At 29.7% G+C, this 13,361-nt stretch overlaps 1 protein-coding gene across 1 annotated transcript; it reads right to left on the bottom strand.

The window, feature by feature from the left end:
• Window positions 1-264: 264 nt before the first annotated feature.
• On the bottom strand, window positions 265-3,365 carry LOC120079527 (tropinone reductase homolog At5g06060-like). The gene is made up of 5 exons (XM_039033739.2): window positions 3,098-3,365; window positions 2,799-3,006; window positions 1,250-1,466; window positions 1,055-1,161; window positions 265-630 (listed from the first exon to the last, which is right to left on the bottom strand). The coding sequence occupies exons 1-5, from the start codon at window positions 3,184-3,186 to the stop codon at window positions 430-432; spliced, it is 822 nt and encodes a 273-aa protein (XP_038889667.1). The 5' UTR covers window positions 3,187-3,365; the 3' UTR covers window positions 265-429.
• Window positions 3,366-13,361: the final 9,996 nt, after the last annotated feature.

The raw sequence follows: 13,361 nt of genomic DNA, 5'->3' as shown, positions 1-13,361 counted from the left end.
CCTGTGTTTAAACATAAATTTATAAATAAAAATTTGACTCGTCAACAAATTTGTTTCATTAACATATCAGGATATGAAAACACGCCTCTAGACATACCCTAGTTAGGAAACAAAAACAAAACTTTGTTCCTGGACTAAGTCGAGGTTTGATTTTTCTGATATATGAGGATTTTTATTCCTATCATTTTTTAGTTCAAAGATTCAAACCTTTAACTTAGACGATGACATATTAAAGTCTTTTAATTAGTTGAGGAATGCTCAAGCTTATTGAAGGTTCATGATCTTACTCATGAAAAGCATCAAAAATTAAACAGGAGTAATATGAGAAGCTGAGCAGCAGACTTGAAAGAGTTGAGAACACATGATTTAGCATAAAAGATTATTAAGGAAATAAATCTGTCCAGTCATACGAGAGGCAGAACAGTGTTTTCACAATTTGTCTAGTCTCATACCAGGTTCAAATCCATTTGCAGTGAATCCTCCATCGACCGAAATAATCTGTCCAGTAATGTAAGATGCAGCAGGCAAGCAAAGGAATGCCACCAATGACGACACTTCGTCCGATTCCCCTATGCGCCCAAGTGGAGTTCGAGACACTATTTTGTCCACCAATGTCTTATTACTCAGCAACTATAGGATGATAATAACCCTTGTTATTAGTTAAACACTCAAGATGTTTAAGGGTGAAAACACATGAAATAAAGATGGACACTCTTAGACACAACAGATGTATGAATTACAGAATGTTCTGTCACTAGATGTTGGTTAAAAGAAAATTGGGATCAAAATGTAGGTTAAATTACTCTTTTAATCCTCATACTTTCAATAGTTACCGGATCAAATGTTGCCTAAATGATTCAATTTAACATTCATAGAGATTTAAGAGAAAGATGGATAAGATTAAAAGGAAAGAAGACAACTTTTTCCAATATCGCTTCAATATCTTACTCCATGCTCAACATTTGTTTTTTAGAAGAGACATAAAGAAGCCAAGAGAACAAAACTAAACTAATATGAGTGAATTACTTTGCAAGAATGGTTGAAAAAATATTACCTTTTCTACAAGAGGGGTATTGATATACCAGGGTGCAACACCATTGATCCTGATATTGTCCTTGGCCCATTCACAAGCAAGATTTCTGGTCAGTTGATTTATTGCAGCTGAGTAGAAAATAAAAAAGGTGAACAGTTTTAGCATCTTAGAACCTACCAAAGAAAAGAAGCTAAGTTTTACACAATAGCAACTCACATTTAGTTGCAGCATAGATGGATCCACTTCCAATGCTCACGAGACCAGCAACCGAAGTAATGAACACAATGCTTCCATTTCCAGAAGCTTTTAAAAGAGGATGAGAAAGTTGGGATAAATGATATGCAGATTCAAAGTTTGTTGTCATCAATGCCGAAACCTCTTCCAAACTGTACTCAGTACTTGGCTTCCTTATGTTTGTTCCCACATTGTTTACCTACACAAAGACACTGTCAGAGTTCCTGGAAGGCAACTTCCTAGGCGTCATGTGATTGATTATCGAGCCAACAACGAGACATTATTGCTTTTAGAAGAACGGAGGGTTTTAAACTTTGAAGTACTGGAGATCAATAGAAGGCTTTCTAGTTTCTAGTTTCTAGTTTCAGTGATATGATTGCAATTCACTGAATATTTTACTCAAACAATGTCTAATGTGGATGTCAAGTATGGAAAAATTATAGCACCTGCCTACAATTACAATACTTTTGAATTTAGATCTTTTTATAGTGGTTTCAATTCATTATTTTCTTAGAAATACAAAAGGGACTAAAGTTTATCCCACTTTGCAGGCATTTTTATCTTTCTTGGAGTTCAATCATAAATATACCAATGGATTGTATCTGTATTTTTGTTCTTTTTTGATAAACTAGTTTACATGCACAATTGTCTAATCCTACAACATTGATGCTCAAGCAAAAAGGTATATCTGTATTCTGTCCATTCCCTAGTGTATATATATATATATAACTAGGTGTACTTTTACTATTAGTTGTATATAATATGCAAGAAATGGGCAGGAAACTAATGGGATATTTTTGAACAAAATTACTCAAGGTCCTTGGAATTGGAGCCTTCCCTTTCTCGAGAAAAAATACTTAAAGTACATCTTGGACATAACCGATTCTTGTGCATTCTATTAAGTTGCCCAATCATAATTTTCTATGTGATAGATTCTTTTTATTTCTTGTTTAAAATATTTTAATTAATTTTTTTGGGGTGAGTCATGAGAGGGGATGCATTGATGGGTGCATCCTACCCCTCTCTTGAGTATATACACTCAAGCCTCATCCATCTAAACAATTGCCTTCCTACATCATTTCCCACTCATTCTATTCATAACCATATTAACTTTCCCCAACTCATCACTAATATTCTCTCAATAGTCTTATAATATTCCTAATTCTATCCCAATAACATTCTATCATACTTTAATATCAGTAAGTGGGCACTTTAGATTATAAAATTCGAATCAATATTCTTTTACACTTTTTCAGATGCCCAATGCCGAACTCCGCAAGTCCAACTAATGATGGTTTATTTTGGTTAATGCCAGATACAAGACAACAGATATATAATAATGACGAAACTTGTAGTTTTACAACCACTAATTTGAAAGTAAAGCTAAAAGCAAAATAACCAAAAAAAATGTGATATAATAAGGGCTTCAAATTCCCAACTCAAAGCCACAGAACAAACAACACCCAATTTCGACAATGTTAGCAAATGGCTCATCCAAAATGAAAATGAGCAGAAGCATAGTATTACTGACCAGAATATTGAGAGTGCCACAGAAAACAGACGCCACTTCCTGTATCAGCTCCTCTCTTTGTGTTCTCGAAGAAGCATCACAAACCGATCCACTGACCACAAATCCCTTGCCCTCCCATTCCTTCAAGCACCGATTGAGGTCCGATTCGTTCCGGGAGCAGGTGTGAACCGACGCCCCTAAACCGGCTAGTTCCTCCACCAAAGCGTGACTATAAAACAGAGACATAATCGTACACAGAGCAGAAGAGAATCGAAATTCAAACCCAGAGAGAAGGTTTCAGAGGAAACAGAGTAGCAGACCCGATTCCGCGAGTGCCGCCGGTGACGAGCGCGGTGCAGCCTTTGAGAGACCATCGGGATTTCCCGGAACTGTCGCCGGCCTCCGTCATCTTTGAAGTTCGTGTTCGCTATAGATTTTGAGAGAAGAGTTTGCAATCACAAGTTCGAAAACAATATTCAATTCCTCTTGCATTTATATTTGTCAGTGTGGACTTGCACCCTTGTTTTTTTTTCTCTTGGACGTCATTTTTGTCTTTTTAAATGCTTTTTTTTTTCACTAGTTTTATCCTTCATATTTGAGTTTTATTTTAATTTGATTCTTATATTTTAAAAAATTTATCCTGAATAATTAAAAATAAATATTTAATAAAAAAATTAAAATTAAAAAATATAAAAATCTTGAAACTTAATGGCCAAATTAAAAGAAAACTCAAATTCTCAAAAGTAAAATCATAACATTTTGAAATTTAGAGATTAAGTTGAAACAAAATTCAAAACTTAAATACTGTGTAATATTTGAAAATTTAGGGACCAAATAGAAATTACATCCAAGACGTAGGGACCAAGGTATTTTTCCATATTTTTTTTAAATGGATAATTTGTTTCAAAAAGACATTTATGTCATTGAATTTCTTAAACTTTAATAGATAACAATTTAGTCTTAATATTTTTAATTTATAATTATTTAGTATTACTACTTTGAATAAATAAAATTTTGTATTTATTGTGAAAAATATTATTAAAAACTAATCATTAATTTGATTAGGAATTAATTTTCTTTATAAACTAAAAATTCTAAGTTGTAATGTAATAAAAGTTGACATTGAATTTTGATTTTTTTTTATGATATGACTAAATTGTTATGAATTTCAAAGTATAATGATTGAATTGTTAATTAATTAATTGAGAGATTAAATTGTTGAAAATTTGAAAATATAGGGACGAAATTGTTATCATCTAAAAGTTTAGGATTGAAAGTTATTTTTAGTCAAGGCAGAAATTTCTTTTAAGAAATTAGATAATATTTACAAATAAAAATGTGGGTCCTATTTATTGCAATTGATTGATGGTGTTCAAGAATGAGAATAAAATGTGGATTCGTCTCAAATTTAGGAATCCCATTATGATTTTAAATTCTCATAATGGTGATCAATCTCATCTTTATACCGTTTGAATAGTGTTTACCATGAGCATCATATTCATAGTGATACTAGACATAAACAAACATGTGTTGATCACGCCTTTTTATTAAAAATTTTACTCAACAGTAATGGACATAATATTTCTTTTTAAAAGTTGAAGATTTGATCCTCCATCTCCGTACTTACAAAAAATTAAAAGCTTACAAGTTATATATGATGTTCTTGTATATAAAGTTTCATTTGGATTAAGAAGGTATCTTCTTCTCGCTAAAAGATAAAAACCTTTAATTTGTCTCTTAATCTTCTTTCCTATCTCATCAATCTATCCAATAAGAATATTGTTTACTAGAATGGTCTCAATACTTTATCCAGAAAGATCATCTTCAATATAACTTACAACAAGCAAAAGGCATTGTATAGTAAGTTAATGGTAAAGAAAACAGATCTATATCTATACTATATTAAAACGGGTCAACCAAGAGAAACTTTGCCTTTTAACTTATGACTCTTTTACTTCACACTCACACCCCTACATTGTATTGTACTTACCTTACATACATTTTCTTTCTGTTTTTTTATTTAATTTTTCATTCCTTTTTGACATTATATCTTTCCACAATTAATAATTTGTCCTAACATCATTTCCTACCTTTTTTTTTTATTCCTTTACTTTTGTATGTTTCTTTCATTTTTGGTTTCAAATTGAAAAAAATTAAAACAAAAAAAAATAGTTATCTAATCTATAAAATTTTACAATGTTCTGGAAGATAAATTAATTAAAAAACAAATCTTTTAAGTGTATATTATTATTAAAAGTATTGACCATTTATTTTTATTCGAGACCATTTAATATTATAATTAAAAATATATTTCTCCATTTTATCTCTTTAATTATTTTTAAATTTCATGTCTAATATTTACAAAAATTATATTTATTCAACCATTTATATTTCGTTCTATAAAATTATGTTTCAAACATTTACGAGTGGATCTAACACATTTCATATTCATTATAAATTAACTAAATAAAATATACATATAATTTTAATTATCATCTCTTTCATTACTTTAATTTCATGTTAGATATCTACTATGTAAATTTAGCTAAAATTATATTTATTAAAAAGTTTATATTTTAAAGATTTTGGACCACGTGCATCTCTGTGTTGTCTAGCTAGTTAATAATATAAATTGAATGAAATCTAGTGGTGTACAAATTTTTATGGATAAAGAAACTTTGCAAATTGTATACCACGTATTAAAAAGGAGGAAAACATGATTATGGCTCCTACTCTAGCATTCGTTAAGGGTCGGTTTAATATTGTTTTCGTTTCTTGTTTCCTTTTTGCTGTTTTTGTTTCTTATTTTTTAAGAAACCGACTTGTTTGATAACCATTCTCATTTTTTGTTTCTAAATTTTGAAAAATATTTCAAAAATAGGCCAAATTTGAGAAAAAAGAACTACAAAAGGTATTTCTCCTTGTGGAAATCAGAAATAGCACCCTCAACTTTTCATCTTTCAAAACTAGCATACTTTCTAAAAAGTAGTCAAACTAATTTTTCTTGGTTGCAAGATCAACCACCAAGATTTAGTTTAAAAAGATAGTTTTGTAATTTATCCATTGTTTTGGCCTTTTGAGTACATCTTGGAGAGATTAAACGTACAAAAATCTTATACCAAATCTTATATATTTTCAAATTTTCTCCAAATTCGTTATCTTTACCGAATATTATATTCAATTCTTATGTAATTTTAGGCCAATTTGTATTCCTATGATTATATAAATTTCTAAATTTCCATGTGAATTTACCAATAAGATTTTTTCAGATGGGTGATTGCATTTTTATTTTTAAATTTTGGGAAATATTAAATTTTGAAAAAAAAATATGGAAAATATATAAAATCTCAGTATTGATTTGCCCGAGAATTCATCGATCTCGATGTTAATCTGTCCGAAATTCATACCGAGATTTTATATATTTTCCATATTTTACCTTTTTTTTTTAAAAAAAAAAAATCTTTCCAAAAATTTAAAAATCAAAATCAATCAGAGATCCATCTAAAAAATTTACTTGGATAATTGGTAAATTAATTTGGAGATTAGAAATTTGGCTAAAGATTCAAAAAAATTATGTAAGATTTTGATATAATATTTGGTAAATATAATCGAATTTAGAGAAAATTTGAAAATAGGTAAGATTTGGTATAAAATTTAGGAAGATCACATGATATTTTGGAAAAATTACTACGATGTCGGTGTAATCTCTTGAAAAAAGTCCAAAAGGGCTAAAACAATAGATAGGTTAGAAGAAGCTAAATTTTTTTAACTAAATTTTGGTGGTCAATCTAGTCTGATATAGATCGAGAAAACTTAGAGGTATTATTTAAAAAGGTGCTAATTATACCCGGTGAAAACTTAGAGGCATTATTTCTGATAATTTTCCTTCTATCTTGGGAGACCTTTAGTTCCTTGGTCGTGGGTTCAAATTCCAGTTTAGGTAGATTGTTTTATTTATTTTTGTTTTTGTCTCTTTCTTTTCTAATATTAATTTTGCTAGATTTCTTTTAGATTTCTTACTTTTCTTTATTAATTTCTTTTTATATAGATTGTGTCTATCTGTTGAGTATTTTTTTTTTATTTCTATAAATAATTTGATATTTTTTTCTCCGTAAAAATTTTCTTTAATTTAATTTTGAAATTTAAATTTTTTAATATTTAAACTTGTATATTATTTTTAGATTTTCAAATTTCAAAATTTCAATACCTAAATTTAAATATTTTTTTAATTTTAAATTTTGCAATATGCAATGTTTATATATTATTTTAAATTTTTATTTCTAGTACATTTGAAACCGTTTAAATTTTGCAATACACAAATTTTGTTCATTATGGCATTCATTTAGCTTCACTTAAATATGTTATTGCCATACATAATAATATAATTGAGTTAAATTTGAGTGAAAAACATTTAATATGAATTAATCAAGTGAAAAATAATATTACATATCAAACTTGGGTTATATTCACTATAAGAATTTTGGTTATTCTCGACGAAACTTTTTTCGATGCCCAAAAAACATTAGACGATCTCATTTCCCCTGACGGTAAATGGAGGCATAGGGAGAGAACCCAATCCCGACGGAAAGTTCAGTAGGGTCGAGATAACCAATCTATCCCGACGGTCGATAAACCTACCATCGGGCTTGTTGAACTATCCCGACGGTCCCAGGATCATTGGGAGCCGCTTAGGTTTTTTTAAAAAAAATGAGAAAACTGTAGTTTAATGTTCTCTCGACGGTCGGAGAAACATCGTCGGGGAAAGTACATTCGCCTGACGGCTCTGAATCGTTGGGAGGTAGTGAAATAGAAAATTAAAAAACGTTATGAAACATTGTAAAATTATCCCGATAGTCCTCAAGCGACCATTGGGAGTCTTTACTTCCACCGACGGTGATGCAATCGTCGGATGATTCTTAATTTAAAAAAGACATTTTCTAGATTTTTTGTTCACCTATCCCAACGGTTTGGAGAATGTCGTTGGGCGAGGTTTAAGTTTTAAAAAATAAGAAATAAAAATAAAATTTTTTATGGGGAATTGTCAAGTTTTGCCCGATGGTAAGCAAGCACACCGTCGGGATGTAGTTGAGTTCGCCCAATGGTATTCGAGCGACCGTCGAGAGTTCGTCTTTCAATTGACGGTATTCGAGCGACCGTTGGGATATGGGTATTTAAATAAAAAAAACTTATGAGTAATTGTAAAGTTATGACGATGGTGTGTAAGAACATAGTCGAGATAAGGTTGAGTTTGTCCGATGGTACTCGAGCAACCGTTGGGAGTTCGTAATTAGGCCAACGGTATTCAATTGACCATCGGGATATGGGTATTTATCCTGACAGCTAACCAAACAACCATCGAGAAAAAGTCGTTAAAAAACCCTCCCCACCTCCCTATTACCTACAATTTCTTCTTTTCCTTCTTCTTCCATTTTTTTTTCCTTCATTATTTCTTCTCTGAAATCCACAATCGAGATTCTCCGTCTACTCGTCGTTTATTTGTCGTCCGATTTTGGTACCATGATTTTTTTCTCTTTTCTTTTCCTTTTCGTTTTTCATTTCGCTTCTTTACAGAGGGATGTGTACATTTCGTTTTTTTTCCTTTTTCGTTTTTTTCTTTTTTGCATACTATAAAACTTATTAAGTAGATCATTTGTATACTTTTTTTTTTATTAATGGAGATTTTTTCTTTAAGTTGTTTGATTTAAAGCTCAAGAAAGAGTTAGATTTTTTTTTTCCTTTTTACATTGGAAAGGGTTAGCATGACAGCAAATATACAATGTCATCTATATATAATTTACACTTACAACAATGTCGACATTGTTCTTCCACAAGGCCATACAAAAGCCCATATTTTAAATGTTTCCAGAGAATTGGTGAAAATATATTGTGATTTTCAGAAAAATTTAGCACAATTTGCAAAAATGCCCTTGTGGTTTTTAGAATTCCACTCTTGAATTTTTAATGCTAAAGATTTAACTTTCAAAGTTTGAGAGTGAAAAAATTAGACCCTTAATGATCCTCTTAAATATATTAGGATTGATGAGGTTTGATTTTTATTGTTAAAATATTTTTTAACTTGATTTGTTATCATATAATCTTATTTTGGAGTTAAGGAATTGTGAATGTTATGGTATATTTAAGACGAATAGTATTAGTAAGTTGTTTACTTGACAAGCTCTTGAGATTCAAATATGTTTTCAATATATTATTTACTATTGTAGACATGTATTTGATTTTTGAAATTTTTATAGTTTGATTGATATTTGTAAGATTCAAACAGGTATGACATTTGAAAAAAATATAGATATAGAAAATTAAAAAAAAAAAGTTAATTATGACGGTTAAATATATAATCCTAATGATTCAAGGGATCAGAAAAAAAAAAAAAAAAACATAATTTTATGCGTTGTCACCCTTTCCTGACTCTAAAACCATCTCCTGACGGCCCAGCGGTCAGAAAAAGCCAATAAATTGCAACGATGGTATCTTTGTACCATCGGCCTCCCGACGGTCTTTATAAATTAGGATCGTCGGGGTTTGGCCGCTTATCTCGACAATTTTGTTTAGGATCGTCGGGGTTTGGCCGCTTATCTCGACAGTTTTGTTTAGGATCAGGAAGAAAGCCCCATCCTCCATCCCTCGAGATAACTTTTTTTTCCTAGACACGCCTTTTATACCGTCGGAGAAGGTTTCCAGACAAAGCTTTTACGACAATTGGGTCGATGATTGCGGGACCATGGGGAAAGGTTTGGCCAACGATTTTTTGGATAATGCCGACGTTTTTTAGCGTCGGGAAAGATCCAAATTATTAAAATGATTTGAAAGATAAAAATAATAGTTCTATTATTGTTGTTAATTTTGTAGTGGGACTTATTTATATGTGCTAATGTAAAATTTTTATAATTATTATTTGTATTTGATAATTTAAATGTTTTTTTAATTATTTTTCTATTATAATACATGTTATATATTTTTTATTTTATAATTAAATAATATTTAAACTATAAAATAAGAGGAAAGGTAAAGAAAAAAAATATAAGAAATAGTTATCAAACAAGTTTTCGTTTTTTTTTCTTTTTTTCAAGAAACAAGCAATGAAAATAGGGACAAACCATATTTCTATTTCTAGTTCTTACAAAAGAAGAAACTGAAAATAAGAACCAAAAAATGGGAAACGAAAATCGAGAACGTAATTAAACCCATCCTAAATGTTTTTTTCCTTCTTCTTTTTAAACCACATGCATAGGTTATTATTTAGAATAATATTACTCTTGTTTTATTTCTTGCTCGCATTTGGTGTCCTACATTTTACCTTTTATTATCATATATTTTATCTCACTTAACCTATTCCAAAATAAATAAATAAAATAATAATATTTCTAAGAGTAATTGTAATAGGTAGTTTTTTTTTTAATACTTAAAGTATTCAAAAAATTACAAATATAGCAATATCTATATTCGATTGATGATAAACTTATACTAGTGATAAATTCAAGAGTTAGATCTAAACTTTGCTATATCTACAAGTTCTAATATTTTAGTTTAGATTGCTATATTTGCAATTATCCCTATTATTTTAAAAGGAATTAAATAACATGATTAAATTAAATTTGTAATTGTAGATTTAATTTTTCAACAAAAGCATAATCTAATGTTATTTAAAATATTTTAAAGTATACAATTTTCAATAAGGTAAAAAATTATAATATGAATAAGTAAATAAAAATTGAAAAGTGATATTTTAGTTCTGGTAACATATTCTTTAGTTAATTGATTCTAAACATAAAAAGGCATTCTAGTAATCATCTACTTTGATTCGTAAACAAAATTGGGTAAACACTTCAAAATGACTACCATTCTTATCCCAATTCATCTTAATTCTAATTTCAGACTTATTTCCATTTTTAGTCCCCTTGGTTGATAAACACCTCCTTAAAATACCAAAAAGGACTACAACTCGAAACATACAAGATTAGATGGGGAGGCTTTTCAGCCCATCTCCATATTGTCGCTACTTGCCAAATTATGAGTCACTTTATTAAATGATTTCGAGATAAATTTAAATCATCTACTATGGATTTTGAGCATCTAGGACCTAATTCCCTCGTGAATGGCCTCTTCTGAGGAAAAAGACAAATTATGGGTATGAATGACACAAATGATAGAGTACTTGTCGAAGATTAACTATAATTCGATACTCGTTAATGTAACCAAGAATCCATTCTATTTTAAAATCAACAAACTAAATAGGATGATGTGGTTTTAGCTTCTCGATCCATCTACTAAACCCAACAACCCACACAAAAAGGTACCATGTTCGAGTTGGAAGATTCAATTACACCTTTTGAATAGGTATGCACGCCTTGACTAAAAAGATCAATCACCAAAAGGACCAATTTTGCCCACAAGAACTTTGCCTTTTGTTTTCAATTGTGTGTTTACTAGATCCATCGAGTTTTTTTTTTAATTAAAAAAAAAATGTCAAATAGATTTATTAAACACAAAATTAAAATCTACAAATTTATTATAGATATAAAAGTTTTAAAAGCTTAAAGACATATAGTACTATTTTGTTTAGGGACTAAATAGATATAAATTTAAAAATCTAAGGATGGAATTGAAAATTTAAGGACTATTTTATTATTTTTCATAAACACCTCTTTAATTTCTTTCTAATAGAAAATTTTATTTTCAAACACACATTTGAAACTCTAAAATGTTTGAATACCAAACTATTAATTCTCAATAAACCAAATGTTTGTTTATTAACTATTAATTTCTCATTAAACCTAAGGATTGCATCTAATTATGCAAAGTTGAAATTGTTACAAATATTATATAAAGTAATAACTCTTAAGTTGTCTCCATCTTTTTTTTTTTAATTGAAAAAAAATGAAAGAATATCTGGGTGTACAAAAAGTCAAGCGAACAAAAACGAAAACCTCCCTTTATAATAAGAGATTCCAAGTATGCAAAATAATACCTATAGAATAGTTACAAAAGGTATTTGAAATTAAAGTCCACAAAGAGACATGAAAGCGAACAAGAGACCAAACCTCACTAAAGTTCTTATCCACCCCTCTAAATGTCCTACTATTTTGTTCATCCTACAAGGTCCAAAAATCGCACATACCCTACCAAGTCATAAAAACAACTCTTCTCCCCACTAGGAAAATTGAGGAGGAACTCCTCGATTATAACATCAGTGTCCCTTTGAAGAGTGTACGAATATCAAACGTTTGAAAAAATAACGCTGGAATAGAGAACTTGCAAACTCACAATGCTAAAAGATATAACCCAGATCTATTTCTTCATCATCCAACAAAGAATACAACCAAACAGACCAACAAACGAGAGTAACTTGCTTTGTAATCAATCCATTGTGTTAGTATGATTGTGTAAAACTTGCCAGGTAAAGAATCTCACTTTCCTATGGATCTCAACCTCCAAAGAACCAAAAAGGCTGAGTCAACTAAGAGAGAATGATCAACAAAAACAATGAAAAAGTGATTGGGTCTCAAAATCCTCACATCCCTTCTCTCAGCCAAAAAGAGTGACACTCGAACAAAGAAAGAAAAGAAATCACATCGGTTGCCTTCCTATTTGAAAGAGAGCAGCATAACCCAAATGAAATTTTCACCCCAATGATCTTCCTACAAATACATATCCCTCCCTTCTCCACCACACAATGGACTAAGTGAACAAAAGAAAGTAGCTCTTTTGAAATATCCTTCCACAAATATCATTGAGTATCTTTAATCCCCTTGAAAAACCATTCAAGAGGATGTGGGTCATGTTTACTAACAATGATCTTATGCTTAAGGGAATTGGGCTCAGAGAAGAAGCACTACAACCATTTAACTTATCTCCATCTCGTTACGCCCTTCTTGCTCATCTTGACTTGCTAATTTTGATAAAATAAGGACTTGTATATATTTGAGGTTAAATTGGTAATGCAATATATATATATATATATATATATATATATATATATTTATATATTTATACCACATTTTTTTTTAAAAAAAAGTTGAAGATATATATATAAAATTTATTTTATTTTAATTCTACAAATTTTAAATTAAAATTTTAAAAGAAAAGATAAAGGGAAAAAAAACTTACGATAAAGGTTCCACTAGTCTAAATAAAGTAATTCCTTCTTTCAAAAGTAATCTATTGCATAAATTTAAATTAATAGAGGAGAAGGCAAAAGTTACAACATCTAAAGAAAAAGTAAAGGAGATGTAAGCATTTAGGAATAAAGGCATTAATGTCCTTTACTTCTAAATATTGATTGTCTGTAATTGGTAATGGTATTATGTGTCATATTTTCCCCCCTTTTTTTCACCTTTTTATGAGAAATTATGTGATATTAATACTTTCACTTGTACTTGTCTCTATAGAGCTAAAATGTTAAATTACCTTTTGGTCTTTATATTTTACCTTACATTCAATTTGGTTCCCATCTTTCAACTTTATAATTAAAGTTTTATGTGCTTAAGTTATTAGGCTTCTTATTTTCACACTAAGAATTTGTAACAAAGAGTCTCTCTCATTTTCAATAAATCGTTTGGAATGAAATTT

This window comes from Benincasa hispida, chromosome 7 (genome assembly GCF_027475165.1).
Source record: "Benincasa hispida cultivar pf3 chromosome 7, pf3_genome.v1.1, whole genome shotgun sequence".
NCBI classification, from domain to species: Eukaryota; Viridiplantae; Streptophyta; class Magnoliopsida; order Cucurbitales; family Cucurbitaceae; genus Benincasa; species Benincasa hispida.
Note: the sequence above shows the minus strand (reverse complement) of the source record. Positions and strands in the feature narration are given on the sequence as shown.